We start from the raw sequence: 19,412 nt of genomic DNA, 5'->3' as shown, positions 1-19,412 counted from the left end.
TTAACAGTCTTTGCTAATGACTCAGATTGCCAGTTCTGACTCATTTAAGAGGCTAATAGTGTTTGTGTTGTAGTACACTATTACATAATACTTATGAAACTGGATCAACGGAGTAATTGAATAGTAAATATGGGCAGTAGGACCGCACACAAGAGAGCCTTTATGCTTTTCACAGGGTTAACTGCAACAGTCATGAGCTATGGACTGCTAATTGAGTAGATAAGCTTAGTTATGAATGGTAACGTTAACTTAAGCACGAGAGACCTCTCGCACCGAGTTAATAGATAACACCTTATGGCTGGAGACTTCCACACGCGGGTAAGTCGCGTTTAAGTGGTTTGCGGGTAAGTTCGCGTTTATCTCGCGTTTAAGTCGGCGGGTAACTTTGCCCGGAGACTTCCATCTGCGGGTAAATAGTTTGTTCGCTAAGTTAGCGAACGAACTTACACGCGAGCCACCCCATGTATTAAGTTCGCGGGTATCTTTTCGGTGGTGCGTTTTTTGGTCCTTAGGTGGTTTTGAAAGTTTATTTCTGTGCAAATTTTATGTTCAAGTGATAGACAATAGTGCAATTATCTAGTTCTGGCTTTTGCAGCCAGTTCGGCCTAGCCGTTCGGCTGCTAAGATTAGACGAATTTGAGGTCACCTTTTCATAGTACCTGTACTTGTTGAGGGATACCAATTAGGTACGTATTTCATCACTGCAAGTATCCAGATGTTTTCGACAAGTCATACATGAGAAATGAGAGTAAAGTACTGTCTCCACGTGTAAACATTTTCGGTTTTTACGCGTTTTAGCAAACGAGAGTTTTGCGCTTTTTCGCTTTTTAACAGACGCTTTTGCGAGTTTTGCGAGTTTTTCGCTTTTTACGGTTTTAGTGTGTCAGTCTTTCATAACAATTACAATTTCAGAACAATTTCAATTTCAGAGAAAGAACATCTTTCTCCGCCCTTCGTGCGCTGTATGCCGTGGCCCTCTTGTCCCACAGGGCAGGTATCTGGCGCACGGCTTCTATTAACCCCTCGATTTTAGCTGTAAAGATAGTTATAGGGGTATCATCACGTTGCCCTATTGCTATCACCGCTATGACATCAGTTACTTATCAATTATCTGAAATGATCTGATATCGTAATATCTGTTCTCCATAGACTCACTATGTAATTATTTGACATCCACATCGTCGGAATAGCAACAGAAGTTATTGGTATGGTTGTCTGAGTACTTGCCATGATAATTGGCTTAATCAAATTGCGTTTCATCGCTTTCCACACTTTCCATTGCATCCATTTCACCGTAAAATGGTATTAATAGCAGAAGGATTACCTTCTTAGCCTTGTCAAAAACCGGAAAACTTTCATTCGATCCAAATGTTTGGATAAAATCACGCGTTTTACAAATGAGAGTTTTGCGTTTTTTAAAGGTTTTACGAGTTTTGCATGACACAACCTGACGCGTTTTACGAGTTTTGCAGTTTTTTGATTTTATGAAGCCACGCGTTTTTCGATTTTTGACAAATCTTCCGCCGTGGAGATGGCACCGTGTAATTTAATGGTACAGATCAACGCCGGATCATGAAAAACTCGCAAAACATCAAAAAAGCGTTAAAACGTCATTAAAAACGCGCAAAACATGTACCGTGGAGAACGACCTTAATATTTGAGTTGACAGAATTTAAGATGTAGGACTCAAATTTTCAAATACGGAGGCATTAGTCTAGTTCCATCGCACCTATCTCCTTGCCACCAGCTGCTATTTCGCAATCTTCGGGATAGTGATTCGTATCGCCTCCGAAATGTGATCGTCGAGCCAGCCGGCCAGTGTCGGGCCCCGGTCGTCGCACTTCGCGTTACGTGTCAGTGGGGCGAGGACCAGCTCAGTGGAAGCAATACGAGTGTCCGGTCAACAGCCATGGACAGGAAGAAGAGGAGCAGAAATTTCAGTAGCAGGGACAGACCTTTGTTAGCCGATGTAATGAAGACTGAAGTAAAAGTCATCGAAAATAAGCCACACGATGGAAGGACTAATAAAGAACGAAAACGGTCTTGGAAGAACATTGTTACAGCCTGTTATAATTGGTGAACTCAGCCCGTGTGATGCGGCACAGCCTACCAATCCAGGCAAATAATTGCCTGTGAAAAGTGGAACATCATTCTGTAGTCGACTATACTCATTGCATGTGTAAAAACGCTGATTGGGGGTCACCGGTCCCATAAATAACGGAATTAAGCACTTGTTCATTGGACCAGCTGATCGCCGCATCTCGATCAGCTGATCGGGAAGCCCTTTAAACTGGCGTGTAAGTCGGCATTTAAATATTTACACGCGTGTAGCTACCCGCCAGTTAACCGCGGATGGAAGTCCCCGGGTAAAAGTTGGTGGGCAGCTACACGCGTGTAAGGAAGTTAGCCACCAAAATAAACGCGAGTTAACCGCAAACTGGAAGTCTCCAGCCTATTATAAGTTATAACTAAGCGAGTTATAGGCACTTATCAGCACATCAGCATACAAGTCAAACAAGTCAAAAGTAAGTCAAACACACGGTTCATGGCGGTACTCACGAAGGCAAAAGAGAAGAACAGCATGCATGCTTACAGTGGTTCAAAGCCAGCGAGAAGGGGATGTTAGCCTAACAGACCTAAATCACGGACCGAAAAACACGGACGGCTCATGAAGGGACAAGCACTTTCACATTATTTATTCAATAGAGCGTTATCAATATTCATTTCAAGCTCAAATCTTTGTGCAGCATGGTACCTCAACCAAAAAGATAATTGCACTGCAAGCGGCTACCTATAGCAGGTCTACCAAAATGTGGGGTAATTTTGAGACGTACATATTAAAAGTAAGAAAATATCACCAATACTTTCAAGCATGCAGACTGCAGAGCCTTTCTCACAAAGTCATTACCCGTGGTCTTCTTCTCGACTAAGTCTCTGATGCAGCGTAACATGTGGATGAGGCAATTCAGATCGACTTTCAATTAACCATCTCCGGCCTCAGCAATCACAGTCAAAACGGCATTATGGACGCAGTCAAAACTCATGACGCTCTAAATAATCAGAATCGTCACCAGAAGGAACACATCGTTCAATGCCTCAGCTCCAGATCCAGTTACAGCCAAATACAGGTACAGGCATTTATATTGTGCAGTTGCACACCATAGCTACACACCATATACATACCTACATTAAATGGGCTTGTGAATAAGTACTGCTCTGATGAAACGGAATTATCGATAGATAGTTTCGCTGTCTTAAAAGCAGCAATCACATCATCTGGCGCACTCCCTCAAGTCTCGGCCCTCGAGTGCATTTCATTGGGTAGTTCCGTGCCCCGTATCATATTGAGGTCTGGTCAGACCCACGAGTGCGCGAGGAGCGGCCGCTGCGTGGCTGACTTCATTAGGCGTGTCCGGCATTGAGTGTCCTCCTCCTGCCGCGTTAATCACGGGCTGCGCTCTGTGCCGGTCCCGATTTGGCGATCTCCGGCGACGATGATCGGTGCCGCAATTGCCGCAACCCTCGCGCCGGGGGAGACGGCTGACCAGGCACACCTTGCCCGAGCTGAGCATTGCCCTACATGGCATCCAGGCTGGACGGGACGACCTTAGCGGGCTGTCGACCGTCGCCGCCCAACCGTACTCACACGGTGGGTGGGCGATCGAACGAATCAGCGGCAGTGGGCGAACCACCTGCTGGATCTGGGGACTGGGAGAGACAGGTAGGGAGAGCAGCCAGCAGGGTCCGCTCCGCTCTGACCTCAGCCTCTCCCTGCACGTGTTCTAGTGCGTGAGGTGCCCCCCCCCCCCCCCGGCGAGCCCGTGCCATGGACCCCGGCACTCCGACGGTTCCCGACCGCACCGTTTCACCAGCCAACTCTCCACGCGCCGGTCAGTGACGTCACCCCGGCGGCGACCAATGGACGGCCGCACCGGTGGCGGGCCTCGGTCCAATTTTGTGAATCGCCGAGCCGGCCGACGGCGGCGGCGCTGGGCTATAGTAGCCGCCGTGACCGGCGGCGGCGGCCAGTAGCCGACCGACCGTGCGAGAGGAAGCCCGGCCGACGGCGCGCTATGACCCCGCGCACGTGGTGCCGCGTCGGCCGCCGCTGAGCGCCCGAGGCCGCGGACTCACAGGTGGCCGGTGAGGGTCCCGTCCCCGAGCGGCGCCACACCCGGTCTGCTCATTCCGGCCGTGCCCGCGGCTGGCATGCTGCGGACACCATGGTTGTCTGTGTCGGTCAGTGCGTGATGGACCCGACACTTCCACTGTTGGAATCTAGCAGCAGCAGCAGCAACGGCAGCCACACGGGCGGCGGCGGTGACCGGACAGCTTCGGCCGCTCCGCCGACGGGTCCAGGTGAGAGACAGCTCCGTGGGTCCCGGGACTGCGGGTCCGGGTGAGAGATTGATCCGGGTTTTTGGTCCAGGTGAGAGATTTTAGTTTAGGGAAGCTGCGGGTCCAGGTGAGAGACGGGTGCCGGGTCCGGGCCTTTGGGTCCGGGGCTGCAGGTCAGGCGAGAGTCCGGGTGATAGACCGGGGCTGTGGGCCTGGGACAGCGGGTCCAGGTGAGAGGCAGGAGTCGTGAGTCCGTGACTGCATTTTCGGGGCTGTGGGTCCGGGGCTAAGGGTCCAGGTGAGGGTCCGGGGTTGTGGGTTCATGACAGCGGGTCCGGGGCCGTGGGTCCTGGGCTTCGAGTTATTCGAGTTCACCGGCTGGAGGCTTTGGGATTTGAAGGTAAGAGACGGGCTGGTGGGTCCGGGGATGATGGTTTCCGCTTCAGGATTCCAGTAGGAAATGGTCTGGTGGGTCCTGGACTCTCATATGTCCGAGGGATAGATAACTCATGTGAGAAACAGGCCGGCGCGGTGGGTCGGGTCTGAATGGTGGGTCCAGCTGCATGGTGGGTCCATTTGTCTAGGTCACGGACGGGCTTTTGGATCTGGGTCTGCGGGGCCCTGGAACCTTGTCATCTGCTTAGGCGAGGGACGGACTGATGGACGGACTATCTCGGACAGACTGGCGCTGCGCTGAATGGTCCAGGTGGCCGTTCAGGTGAGGTCCGTGGGGCTATAAGCTAATTGGACGCAGTCTGGTTTGGCGAATAATCGCTGTTTGAAGTCTGTGGACAAAGACGTGGTACACGGGTGGTTCGTATCATATCATTCCACTGCTGGACACTCAAGCTATTTACTTTCTAGCCGCCTTAAACTTTATGACTATGTTGATACCTATGCTGAGAGAGGCGAGAACACCGACCGAATTTTTTTAATTTGTCACCAATACAGCTGCATTACTGGCCACATATGCCCCACTAGCTCGTGAATGTGGCGTTTCCACTATAGCACGAACCGGAGAATAAAGCAAAGTACCTAACTCATAGCTAAGCTTACAATAAACTTTGTAAATATTTGTATTTGTGTAAAGAAAGCCACAGGAGAGAATAAGTCAGAGAAGGTAATCAAAGTGTGGGCTTCATAAACAGACGTGATTTGATTTAAATCAGGTTTTGATTTAAATCAAATGTACAGATGACAATATACAAGTTTACAACAGGATTGACATTGGTACCCCATGTTAAAAGTGACCATTATTTCCATTCTCATTGTTATTTCAGTGAATTACGAATACCACATACGGTCAATAAGGTCATGCAGTGTTTATAATCCTTTGCTTTCAGAGACCAGCCATATTCCCTAGAGCTTTCGTAAATTATCCAATCGAAATGGTTATCACATTGCGTAATTAACGCATAAAACAAATCTTACAAAAGGCATCATTATCAACAATCATGTCATTCGGGGTCATTGGCGCTACCTAAATGACTTCAGTGATTGTTCCTGCCAGAGGTCAGATGAAAGGAACTTTCGAATTTCATATCACTCATTTTGAGATGTTATTTTTCCGCTGTGATTAACTTCATAGCAACTTTTTTTTAACAGTACAGAGGGATTTCCACAAGAACTTGATTCTAGTCAGAACGGATTAAAGCGTCGTATAACCTGTGAGGCCACCACTCAATCTGTAACCATGCCACCTGTAACTGAAAGAGGAATGTGCACACCGTTATTTTGAAACATCAAATTGGGGCTCAGATGCGAGGGGCTATTTCTCCCTGGACCCTTCAGGCTTCATCTCCAAAAATTGCGATTCTGCCACTGAGACAGCAAAATTCATTAAAATATTAGTCTTCTAATTATGGTTGAAACAATCTCATGGTGGGTTTTCATTGCACATAGACATCATTTCAAAACATTTTCTAATCCCTAAAATTTTATCCTCTCGCACAGGATAATTAGCAAAGCTCAGGGAACCATTAGTAAAGCAATCTTGCATGGAACTGTCGAGATCGAGATTCAATGCTGTTAAGCTTCGCGGGCAATTCAGAAAGAGGCCCGACTCGGCTTGGATGTCATTTAGTTCACAAAAAATGTCAATCAGATTCGCTCTAATTTCCAACCTAACGGGCCCGTTGCTATGATTTTTTTGTTGCAATTGTTTGCAACCTTAGTGGCTTGCGTTCAAAGAGACCTAAAATGACAGAAACACAAAAAAGAATACATTTCGCAAACTCCGCTCCTTCAGCTAAAACTAAATCATAATTGGATATTTAAATCAATTTATCTTTATGAAGTTATTTATTAACGTGCTTTGTAATTTAATCGCGATTAGCATGACCTTATATGACCTGAATTGCCCTTGACTTTGTACGTTGTGAGACGTCCGCAGCGCTACATTTAGTAAGTCACCTTCGGACGCGTTCTGGATAAAATCTGCTATAATACCTCTTCGCTGTTTGGGCTAGGAAGTCAACAATATAATCGCTAATAAGTCAAAATTTTGAACTGACCTTGATCTCACTTGGAAGGAAATGTTGGCAGACTCAAGGAAATGTTGGTAAATTCTATATTCTCGCTTTGCTGCGAGAATTTGTTTGAAACTTTTACGTCACTATTAGGCTTTTCATTTCCTTTACTGTTATTTAAATTTAGCTCAAGTACCTATATCATTTGATCGTGCACAAATGTAAAGGTACTCTTTTTGAATTTAAAACTATTTATTTAGACCCGTTCATTTCAGCTCCGTTCCGTTCATTTACAGGCCATTTCACATGGTGGATCCATATTAAGCGAGATACAAACATGCATAAAATAAAAATACATGAAAGGAGTAAAAGGAATAATGGAAATAGAAACACCATGCATACTCATGAGACGAAATAAATTTAACAGCACTTTTAAAGTAAACGTAAGAACTATGCACGCGTTCGGAGCTATAGTAACGGCCGACGGTGGGTGGGGTGGGGGGGGGGGGGGGGGTTCATGGCTTCTAAAATTCTCCAGATATTTGAAGACCCGTAATTTGACCCTCACAGGGAGAAGGTCAAGGTCTGTTATGCTCTGTGTGGCACAGACTCTTGATAAGTCAGTACCTACGTCTATTGAAAACATTCGAACTAAATTTATCTGAAAATAAAGATCTTATTAGCACTCCTCACTGATCAGTTATCACCCAACTGGTTTCATTATTGCTCTTACAACAACCTACTCGTGCATTAGTGGACGAATGAACACAGTAAATTATGTCGTATTGTCTCACGAAAATGCACTGCTACCTAGCGAAAACCCGGAGACATCATACAAATACCGGTTGCGGCTTTCGGATCGTTCGGTCTCCTCTGGAAATTCCATGGATGATGAACTCAACAGTAGTGGCATAGGTTGCCGGAACAGCTTGAGTAAGTGCATCACAATAATTTTCCCTGATCGCAAACTCAGCCCACGCCTTCTTGTCATATCACTTCTTCAGTAGCACCCTTTCGTGCCGCACTTATTTAGGTAATACCGTCGCGTGCCGCATGCCACTACCTGTGCACCCATCCAGGTAGCCGCCACAACTCGGTACTATCCCAGTGAGTCTCACACGCCGTCAGCTGTTCGGTGCACCAAACCGGAAGGTCGATGGGGCCGCGATAGCTCCGTCCAGCGCGCGTCCAGCGGGCTGCCAGCGCGCCGACCGCGACCCCAGCTCCAGACCCGCTGATCGGCGGGCCGGCAAAGGTCGCGGCCGCCACGTCACAGGAGGCGCGGCGGGCCCAGACAACAGTGGGTAGCGGCCGGCGTGACTCAGTCGGTGACGACGGCCCCTGAGTCACCGCTCTGGAGTCGTCACGGCGCCTCAGCTGGCCGGCTGGCACGGGTCCAGACAGCGCGCCGAGACAGCGCGTCGGCCCGCCACTGCCGCCGCCGGATGGTAACACGGCGGATGGCACGCGACTGGGTCGCAGTGGGCTGTAGTGGCACAGCGTAAACTCCGCCCCTTCGTGTAGTGGAAGGACAGGAGATGGGAGAGGAACGGCAAAAACGCGGGCGCGGAACACGATCCACAACAGAATGAATGAGGCAAAGAAGGAGCCAAAGAACTCAAAGCCTGAAGTGCGGCGGGACAGACATACTATGACAGCGCGAACGAGACGGTTAGAACATGATAAATGTTTATACAACATAGCACATGTCTTGAAAAAAAAAAACCATACGAGGTAGCGGTAAGATCCGCTTTACCGGCATAAACAATGATGATCGTTACCAGATAATACCGGTCTGCTTATGCGGCACTTACAGGAAGACGAATTTCATCAACTTTAAAATAACAAACCCGCGCACGTTTACAAACGACATACAGGATACGCTACGATAATGACTCACATAGTGAATATAAACAGTTCATAACAGGATTCATGATAGCAGAGGCGGCTTTACGATGGCTAATCAAATACACCAAGTGGCTCAGACGAAAACTAAAACAAAACATCCTGGAGAGCTGGGAAAATATTATCCAGCTGATGTGGCTTTGTATTGTAGGAAAGCCTATGTTTATAACTGTGAACTACACGACGAGGTTTATTTTCCCTTTCATTTAGTACGTACAGGCTCATGCATGAAAACTTCTTATAGGATAAAAACACACGAGTCCTCAAACTTTCCCAAATTAGAAATGGCTTCAGTATAAAAATGCACACCTACACAATACACATAGGTAAGATAACTATAAAAAACCTTTGAAAGGTACCTACGCTGATTTCAAAACTTACTGGGAACGAAAATACCCATGCATTCTTTAACAGCAAATTAAGAACAAATCTTACCTACCTGTCCTGAGCACCATGCAAATTAAATTGGAAACAAGATCACGGTTTTTACAAGCCTGCGTTGTTGTAGGTATAACTTATTTAGCCGCTCTGCCAGTTTGAATAACTGATCGGCATATTTACTATTGGACATGAAATAGCTTTGGCTAAATTGACGAGTGTAATAAAAAAAAGTCAAATTATCATGACGTGGCAGACAATTGATGACTAGTAAGCGCTCTATAGCCCAATTTAATGGTCAGATAGTTAGGCACATGGCACCGACCCACGGCCTCCCTGTCCCGGAGATTCGGCGCGCCCCTCATCAAACAGCACTGTCGGCCACGGTGTGCTTCCGTTCGCCGCCGCGCCGCCGGGCCGCGGTAAACCCCGCACCGTGCCAGTCACGTGCCAGAGCTCCGGAGCGCCAGTGAACTTCATTACATCATACAATCTATGATGTCACTCGGCCCCGTTCTGGGACCGGATTGCTCAGCGCCGGAAGCAGGGAGGGGCTTAGTGGAAGTGATGACGTCACATTGCAGGAAGGTGCCCGTCCATTGGCCGGCGGCGTCGGCCGGCCGGCAGCGCGGCCACTCTGACGCGACTCATTCATGAAGCCGACGGCCAGCGTAGTACGGCGGCCGGCGGCGGCGCTGCAGCTGCCGCCCACTCCGGCCGCTGAGTCCAGTCTCTGCTGTGCCGCAGGTGCGCTCGCCAGCCCGCCCAAGATGATGCTGGACGCCGTGGAGGTGGCCGCCACGCCTAGCCTGGCCGACGTGCACCTCGATTGGGAGCAGCTGTGCAGAGGCCGGCTGTCACCGCCCACCAGCCCCTGGCACCTCGACGACGCGCCGACGACGCCCAGCCCCGGCTACCTGGACACGCCCTCTACCAGCGTCGACGTCGGCGACGACTTCTTCAGCTTCCCCACGGTGACGACAGGTGGGTCAAACGCCCTCCCCCAGGTCAGTTAGGCCCCCAGGTCACGGTAGGTCAGTTAGACTCCCCAGGTCACGGCAGGTCAGTTAGACTCCCCAGGTCACGGCAGGTCAGTTAGACTCCCCAGGTCACGGTAGGTCAGTTAGACTCCCCAGGTCACGGTAGGTCAGTTAGGCTCCCCAGGTCACGTAGGTCAGTTAAGCTCCCCATAGCAGGTCAGACACCCTCCCCAGGCCTTGGTAGGTCAGCCAGACTCCCTATGATGGGTCCAACGCCCCTGCCGCGCCAGGGGGTCAAACACCCTCCCCACGCCACCTGTGGGTCCGTCAGGCTCCTCGGGTCAAACGCCCTTCCCAGGCGACGGTGGGTCAAACACCCTCTCCCCACTCCAGGTGGGTCGGCCAGGCTCCTGGGCCAGCCAAACTCCCTAAAACACGTCAAACATCCTATCCACGCCACGGTAGGTCGGCCAGGCTTCCGAGCCCTAGGGTCAGGTCACCTTCCCATGGTGGGTCAAACACCCTATCTTCGGAGGAATGTCCCTGTTCCCCATGTTCTGTGGGTCATCCGGTCTCGTCACGGTCAGCCATCTCCCACGGTCACGGTCAGCAAGCCCCACCCTCCGCAAGGTGACGGCAAGTAGCCTTTCCACGGTGGGTTAGTCAGCTCCCTCTGCCGCAGTCACCGTCAGTCATCCCCCCCCCCCCGGTGGGTCAAATAGCCTCCCAATGTTGAGTCGGTCACTGCCCCCTGACGATGGGTCAGTAGCCTCCCCATTTCGGGTCAGTTGTCCTGAATAGCACGATGGTATCTCAATCAAATCTTTGTGTAAGATGAAGTGCGCATGCATTGACTGGTGCTTGTCAAATGCCTTCTTTAACATTGGTCCAAGTGGTGTGATTTTCTATGAGATATCCCATTGAGAGTCGTCCCAGTAGGTAGTTGCCTTATTCGGTCTCCCATAGGTCCTGTGTGCTGAATCAGTAGGGGCCTCACTGTTTCCCCAATGACGGTAAGCCACCGCCTCCTTCCCGGACCCAAGCCTTCCCCGGGAACGACCCGATTAAGGCCTTCCAATTTCCCGAATGGAGCTTCCCCAGCCGGCCCGTTTCGGGTTTCCCGTCATCGCACTCTCCCCAAAACACGCCTTTACTTTCTCGAATTCGCCCGCGCTACGAACGGCAACGTCACTCATTTGACGTCACAGTTTGACGTCACATGTGATGTCATGGCACTGGCGGCTGATTGGCGACGAGTGAGGTCACTCTGGCGGCGGCCTGCCATTGGCGCTGTATGAGATCACTCCCGACCGGTTCGCTCACCGCCGCCGCCGCCGCCGCCGCCGGGAGCCCTTGGCATTGATAGTGCAGCGGCCCTGGCGCGCGGAGCACGGCGCCGCCCGCCAAGGGCAACATTCCGCGCGCGCTGTTGCCAGCCGGCGCGTCACGCCGGCGCGGACAGCCAGCGACCGAATTAGCATGACGTGGAGTAAACAGATGACGCCCGGACCAAAATACCCGGCTCGTAACCCGTTCGGTCGCGGTGAAACAGTTTTAGTAGAGGCGGCTCCCAATCGTCACTGATTCCCCCACGGGGATGAAGGCGGACGTTCGAGCACGCCGACGCCGCGAACTACGAGAAAAGTTGGAGACTGGAGCTGCTTTCTTGAGTGTTGAGGGGAGAGGCGGTTACCGTCACCGAGATCCAAAAATAGTGACGCCAAAAAGCTATGTTGGGTTGACGTAATACTCGATGCAAGGCAATACAACAGCAAATATGCTAGCTATCTAAAAAATGACAACATTAAAACCTAATGTTCCTTACAATCCCAACAGGAAGGTGACTTATCTGTTAAAATCCATTCGACGTGGGTTTCCCTAGGACATTTTGATTAACCGGACATGAGACATCCTTTTGCACATGAAAAATTGGTATGAAAAAATGACCTTTCAAATGACCACATGAATTTCCCATGAATCACATGCACCTCGTTTCCCCCTTCCCGTTTTTTTCTTCAGTCAATAGCTTGTGGACGGCATGGTGGCAGAGCATCATACTATGGATTCATCTTAGTCAAAGTTAGAGCCCGAGGATACGATTCGAGCAGACGTGATCCTCTTTCCGGTGTTAGGCGGGTCCAGCCACCAGCCGCCCGCCCGCGCCCCCCGCTGACCCGCTGTGTCTCCTGTGCCGGCAGTTGGAGACGATCTGCGGAGCAGCGCTGAGGGCGAGTCCACCTCCAGCAGCGCCGCACCGACCAGCGCCGCCGCCGGCGCCGTCCCTGCCCTGCCGGCCAGTCGCGCCGGCCCCCAGCCCACCAACCCCAACAGCCTGAGCAGCGCGGCGGCGCCGCCGTCGCCGTCCGCCGAGCAGCCGGCCGTGCTGGGCATGTTTCCGTCCCAGCAGCCGACCGAGCAGGAGCAGGAGAGCGGCGAGCAGGCGGCGCGCCCGCCGCAGCAGGCCGAGCCGGCCGTGACCACCACACTGGCCGCCTGGTTCCCGTCCTTCTTCTCCGCCTACGGTCAGCCGCCGGCCCAGCAGGAGACATTCCAGCCACCCCCGCAGCAGCAGCAGCAGCAGCAGCTTCAGCAACCACACCTCCAGCAGCCGCATCAACACCACCAGCATCCGCATCAACACCAGCAGCACCATCACCAGCTCCAGCCGCAGCCGCCGTTCGGGCGCGACCCGGGCCTGTGCCAGCCGCCGGGTCTGCTGTTCGACCCGAGCGGCGTGTACAGCCGGCCGCCGCCGGCGTACCCGGCCAGCGCGGCGCCGGCGGCCGGCCTGCTCCGCTGGCAGCCGCCCGTCCTGCCGTCCGTCCTCCAGTTCGACCCGACGCTGGTCGCGGCCGGGCCCTCAGCGATGCCTCCGACCGTATCAACTTCCTCAGCGCTAACCGCGCCCGTAGTGGGTCCGTCAGGTCTGAGCTCGCCCGTCACCGGCCCGTCAGGTCTGACCTCGCCCGTTACGGGTCCGTCAGGTATGACGTCACCCGTTGCTGGTGTCTCAAGTCTAACCTCCGCTGTAGCGGGCCCCTCCGGTCTGACCTCGCCTGTGGCAGGTCCCTCCGGCCTGACCTCGCCCGTAGCGGGTCCCTCAGGCCTGAGCTCGCCCGTTGCTGGCCCCTCCGGCCTGGCGCCGTCGTCATCAGCGGCGACAGGGTCATCCCTACCGCTGCGGCCGGTGCGGCCTCGCCGGGGCTCGCCGCGACCCAGCCGGACACCGCTGGAAGAACGACCCTACCCGTGTCCGGACAAGTCGTGTCGCAGTCGGTTCTCTCGCTCGGACGAGCTGACGCGACACATTCGCATCCACACGGGTCAGAAGCCGTTCCAGTGCAGCATCTGCCTGCGCTCGTTCTCGCGCTCGGACCATCTGACCACACACATCCGCACTCACACCGGGGAGAAGCCCTTCCAGTGCGAGGTCTGCAACAAGAAGTTCGCCCGCTCCGACGAGAAGAAGCGGCACGCCCGCGTTCACGTACGCCGGCCGCGGCGGGCGGGCCGGGGTCCTGGGGGTCCCGGCGGCGACCCGGGCACCAGTTCGGGGCCGGGACCGGGCGGTCGGCCCGGCCGGGGCGCCGGCCGCGCCTCTGCCACACAGACCCGAGGCGCCGGCTCGGCAGGCAGCGGCTAGTCGGCGGCCAAATTTCGGGTGTCTGGCTCGGTGGGCCACCACTGTGTGATATGGGCCGGCCGGCGAGGCGGCCGGCGGCGGCGCGGCGCTGACGCCCGCCGGCCGGCCAGTACAAAGAGTCGCCGCCGTGAAAACCAGTGCCAAGTCATCCAGCATCCAGGCTGCTCAGCCAGCTTCACGCTCATGCCATTGCACTCGCAACGAACGTAGGCAATCTTTTATAGGCGCCGTCGTCGCAGCGGGTGGGGACGGCGCGGTTGTTCGATGTACCGGGAGTGTAGACGCCCGCGGCGGCGCTGCGACTGCCATTAACTACATGTACCTGCAGCGGAGGACCGGCGCCCAGCGCCGCAAAGGAGACCGCTTCAGCCAATCAATCGCTCATACGATTGAATAATCATGTCATGCATGCATCGCTGTTACCTATAACACATCGTCGTGCATCTTGTTACTATTCTTATATAAGAGTTTTTACTTTAATAAACGTGGCTGGAATGGGATATTGGCGTTTCAGGACTGATGTTGTTGGGTCACAAAGGGAATATAGCGGGTCGACCACAAACTGAGGAAGCATCACCATACAACTCAGCGTTACCGATCGACGAGCCGCTGAACTTCGGAAACACCTAGCTGCCTGATCGGACAATGCACGGGCACTGGAGACGTTCAGACTGGATAGTACGGCCTCGCTCGCCTAAAGACACACGCAGCTAGCCCGCGATACCAGATAAACACGGGGCAGCGGAATGCAGGAACACGATTAGACCGGTTCTTGCGCAGAGCTGTTTGTGAATTACCAGGCAGCATCCAGAAGAGTTCACTTTGAACGAATTTAGGCAGCTTTAATGACACTAGCCTACATTCTTTCACATTTTGTACACATATTTCAAGATGTATGTACGCATACCCCCACCCCCCACCCACAAAAGCTTGAAAAAATCAGCAATCACTTGCATATTTCATAGCTCTTTTAGATCTTTTTCGCTACAATGTCGCCAGATTTGAACTCAGCTCAACTGTTTGGTCCTAACAGGTCATTAACCCGCGCCCCGCTGAGAGTACCGGATTTCCACGCCCTGCTGGAGGTTGAAGGGGGGGGGGCGTTTGAATGCACCCCCTCTAACTCCGCTCCTGGGCCACGTAGCGAATGCGATAAGCGGTGAGCGACATTCGAAAGAGCGTCCAAAATAAGGACGAAAACACTTCTGTCATCTCTTAGGTCAGGTCAAAGGTCAGGTCACCAGAGGTCATCAAAGGTAAATAAAAGGTTGCCTATTTCAACATTTTCCGAAACAGCGATCGGGGACCATTAGAGATACAGCGCCGCGGAAAAGCGCATTCGATAGCCCTTTAATCTTCTTTCTGAATTGTGTCCTCAGATTTGACCTCAGGCGAACGGTTCAGCCTCCAGAGGGTAACTCGAAAATTTGAACTTAGGTCAAGGTTTCGGAAAAGGTCTGTTTCATATCAGCCGATCCGTATCGTCGAGATGAACACAGCTGTCCCACCTTTAACATGGGGTTTGAGTTGAGATATAGCCAAGTTTGCGGCGAGGTTCAGAAACCACTATCTATCTAGGTTGCAACCCCCGCGGCCTCTTGGTGTTGAAGAAATTCGTTCCCTTCATTTGAAAATGGGCCTTGTGCAAGGCCCTATCTTCAACATGGAGCGACCGTTAGTGTGACGTCACCTCGTTTAGTCATTCTTATTTAAATGGGTTTGTTCGTTGAAAAATCGCTTAAAACTTGGTCTGCACTTTGTTGTGGTGCCTACAGAGTAAAAAGAATCAGCTTTATGACAGTAATGTGGCCTGGGGAAGGAGGTAATTTTGGGCTGTGACGTCACATATTTGAAAGTTTGTGTTTGGAATATGGGAAGCCTAAGATGTTTAATGAAAAATAAATGCCAGAACCGTGTTCCTGGTCATCCAATCTATGAAGTCGGGCACAATTTAACTGGTTTTAACAACATTTTAGAAGGTGGGATAGACCCTTTAAGTGTTTTCATTGCTCTAGCGTACCTCTATCGAAAGTAAAGTTATTAGCCAAAAATTGTTAAGATACCATTCGTGACCTGGGATGACCTAAGGGACACAAGGAAGGAACACGGGTGCCATTTTCCCGTTTAGTGTGTCAAGTTTACTTGTAACTCGGTGTTTGAGAGTGTTTAGAATAGCTTTGTCCAAAACAAGCGCCCTTCAATTTTCCCTTGATAATTTGTAAAATGGAGAATGCGCAAAATTAGCCTGACCTTATGTCACAGACATACAAATTCCGAAACAAATATTTTATGCCTACTACTGCCCTCATGAATTGCTGAAAGATTCAAGGCGATCCAAGATTCTATGTATCTTTGGCAAGCATTGTAAATTGTTTAAGCGAGGTCACTTGACGTGACCTGGTGACCTGACCTTGAGAGACCTTGGTCTGAAGTCTTCACATGTGCAGAAAAGTGCATGATAAGGTGTGCCAAAAACGGCGCTTTTAAGAGTTTAGCGAAAAAAAAAACAACTAAAAAGCAGAGGGGTGTTTGAACACCACCTAGGGGAAAGTGGGGTAAGACGGGCACCTTAACTTTGGAGCCATTTTTCGGCCGGTTAGAAACATCATAGAAACGGGAAACTGAGTGAAAACCTTTTACAGACATTTTACTTCCATTTGCCAGAAGATGAGACTTAGACCTGACTCAACAAATAAACTGCAGCTATTTTTGCAAAACCTTGCAAAAACCCATCTTACCCCACTCCATGGGGTAAGACGGTCACATGGGTAGGGCAAGACGGCCAGCTTCTTTCACCGACCAGCACAGCTCGCAGCAAATGCCCGAGATTAGCCGCATTGATACAGTCGCTCGTTGGTCTCAAGTGCTTCGGAAATGGCAGTATACGAGATTCGTGCAGAAGGCGTATACTCGTATATAGGCCCTAGTTCAGAAGCCATGTAGAGCCGTTTTTCACATTCATTATTCGAGAATAAACTGTGCCGAAGGAATATTGCTAACATGTCTGTGAGTATCGGAATCGAACATATTCTTATCAGAAATGCTTCTTTTTTCCTACAGCAACAAAAATATTTTTACCATTACAGACCCATCGGATTCATAGTTGCCCGTCTTACCCCAAACTCAATGTCAGAAGTTCAGCACGATTTTTCTCTGTGGACAATTTGATGCAGACAAAGCAAATCCGCGGTGAATGAACACTGGAGGCATATGAGTGTGCCACAAGTGATTGCCAGTTTTTAACTCTATAGTGCTGCACACAAAAGCTTGCACAATACATTATGAATGTTTTCAATGAAATGAGTGTTTTAAAGAAATCAAAATAAAAGATTATTGACCGAACACAAATTCACCAGACTTCAATGGCGGTGTGTAGTGGGAAAGGCTATTCTGGTCCTAATTTTTCTCGCTCGTAGCGCTATTGGTTTGGTCTGCAGAGGGGGTGCCCGTCTTACCTACCTTGACCGTCTTACCCCACTTTCCCCTATAACAATATAAAAGACACAATATATGTAAAAGAGATTTACATTTTATGTGTCCATTTCGTTGCCCTTATTCATCGCTAACACTTCAATGTAATCATTCAGTCGGTGTAGCTAACTATCACAAACATTTATATTTTATACTATACCTATCTGAATATAAGGCTTCTTGCGTGACTTGATGACCCAACCTAGGGCAACCTATAGCTGAAAGCTTTACAACAGGTTCGGGAAAGGTGCATGACATGGTGTGCCAAACTCTGAAAACTGAAAAGCATTAAAATTGCCCCAACCCACCCCTCACCACGGCGCGGCTAGACTTGCCACACCGAGCGACAAGGTAGACTGCGCCGCAGGACACGGCGGCTTCGCGGCACAGTCTACCTACACCCAACCACCGGACGCAGGGCTCGTCAATAATGTCGCGAGAACGAGAAGACGAGGACACATCGTCCAGACAATACGGCTAATTGTGTGATGTGACAAAGACGCATTAGCAGTTTGGTACACTCTGAATCTAAAACGACACAAATATCGAGGGAATCAAACATCATGCGAACGCTGAGGGGCACACCCATCGTGGGTACACCCAGTTGTGGGGGCACACCCATCGGCACGGGTTTCAGTAGCAAAAGCATTCAGCATGTAGGCGCGGGAAACAGGGGGGGGGGGGTAGTGGAACAGCTTGCTCCCATAACTCTGGGGCCGGGGGGGGGGGGGGGGCGGTGCCCCCACAGCTTTTCATAGGGCCAGGAACTGTTGGGACAGCATATCCTTCCCAAATTAGGGGTTGGGGGTCACAACGGAAGAAAGCATTTAAGAAAAAATCAACACTTTCATTCGCTCAGCAACTCATTTGGCAGATTAAAACCTTTATTCCAGGTTGCCAAAAAGGCAGTTTCTTCACTCAGCTGAGACGGAATGCCTCACTTTTCCGCAAATGTTTTCATTTTGTTTGTTTTTTTCGCTGAAGTCCAAGGCCTAAAAATAAGTGGCCTAAAACCCTTCCGCGCGGTGGGGGGGGGGGGGGCATTTTTTGCCCCCCCCCGTATCTCCGAAACTACTGGACGGATCCGTAAAATTCAAACGGCGTTCGATAGCCCTGTCAAATTTGTCGAAGGAACCTAAATCTCATTGACCTCAGGGTCACCAATGACGTCACAGGTCAGGTCAAAGATAAAATGTTTTACCGTTCACGGGTCTTCTAGGGAATGCGCTATAACACCGAGCAAAACGAATTTGTCGAAAATCAGCGATAGGGCGTCAGTTGCCTAGTACATATGCTGCTATTAGAGGTCACTGATAATACCAGGTCCGGTCACAGGTCAGGTCAACAAGGGTCAGCACATGAACCCAGCTTCACTAAGTTTATTTGTTTATTTTTGTTTATTTATTGGCATAGCGTCCACAGGCAAAGCCCCACTTACGGATGCAGTCGCACACTGACAATAACAACCACTCACACACACTGGATGGAAATAAATATGAGTGATAACACTGATCAAAATCCAAATAAATTAACAAGATGGCAAGAGCCTAAAAGTAAACCGACAGGCAACAGCCTAAGAATATAGAAGACATGAGCAGAAGCCTAAGAGAATATACAAGTATAGGCGCCTGGCTAATGAGCGAGGCTAAAAGTATACTGACATGAGAAATCCCTTAAAAGTAAACAGCACAGGCAATAGCCTGAAATCCTAAAAGAGTGTAGGTATAAGCAAGAATGACAGTGGATGAAATAAAAAGACAAAAAAGACGAGAAATGAGCGTAGACAATGACAATGAGAATAAAACCGGTATCGGCTAGTTGCTACATGAGGAGCTATATCAGTGACCTTAGGCTAAGTATGTTCCCTGGTCGTCAGCAAATTTGGCTATCTCCGACCTTAGCCTGCAGCTAGGCATAAAGAAATCGGCGTCGGGGCTGCTGTGGACAAGCGAGTTCACGTGCTGGGGAAGACGAATAAGAAATCCTCGCTTCACAGTGTCCACTCTTCCGCGCGGCACATGAAAGAGCTCGGGACGGCGCGTGCGACGGCCGGGTGCCGATAGAGAAAACATGGCCAAGATGTCGGGACAGTCCAAGCGACCACTGAACACGGAGCGCATGTAGTTGATGTCACACTGTGTGAATCGTGACCTCACTGATTCGCAGCCGAACAGTTTAAGCAGCGATGCATAGTCGAGTGAAGGGCACCTCGCCTGTGTCCGGGCGCCC

At 50.9% G+C, this 19,412-nt stretch overlaps 1 protein-coding gene across 1 annotated transcript; it reads left to right on the top strand.

Annotated features, from left to right (window-relative positions):
* The first annotated feature begins 4,052 nt into the window (after positions 1–4,052).
* LOC122379540 (E3 SUMO-protein ligase EGR2-like) lies at positions 4,053–14,212 on the top strand. The gene is made up of 3 exons (XM_043361815.1): positions 4,053–4,359; positions 9,837–10,073; positions 12,268–14,212. The coding sequence occupies exons 1-3, from the start codon at positions 4,224–4,226 to the stop codon at positions 13,710–13,712; spliced, it is 1,818 nt and encodes a 605-aa protein (XP_043217750.1). The 5' UTR covers positions 4,053–4,223; the 3' UTR covers positions 13,713–14,212.
* The last annotated feature ends 5,200 nt before the right edge of the window (positions 14,213–19,412 follow it).

The sequence above is a fragment of the Amphibalanus amphitrite genome, unplaced genomic scaffold, assembly GCF_019059575.1.
Source record: "Amphibalanus amphitrite isolate SeventyFive unplaced genomic scaffold, NRLGWU_Aamphi_draft 000080F_arrow, whole genome shotgun sequence".
NCBI classification, from domain to species: Eukaryota; Metazoa; Arthropoda; class Thecostraca; order Balanomorpha; family Balanidae; genus Amphibalanus; species Amphibalanus amphitrite.
Note: the sequence above shows the minus strand (reverse complement) of the source record. Positions and strands in the feature narration are given on the sequence as shown.

Bases quoted from the DNA above. Each gene is read 5' to 3' on its own strand.
- LOC122379540 (XM_043361815.1), top strand. From the start codon at position 4,224: ATGGTTGTCTGTGTCGGTCAGTGCGTGATGGACCCGACACTTCCACTG. The intron at 4,360-9,836 runs GTGAGAGACAGC...GCTGTGCCGCAG, and splicing joins CGCTCCGCCGACGGGTCCAG to GTGCGCTCGCCAGCCCGCCC. The intron at 10,074-12,267 runs GTGGGTCAAACG...CTGTGCCGGCAG, and splicing joins CTTCCCCACGGTGACGACAG to TTGGAGACGATCTGCGGAGC.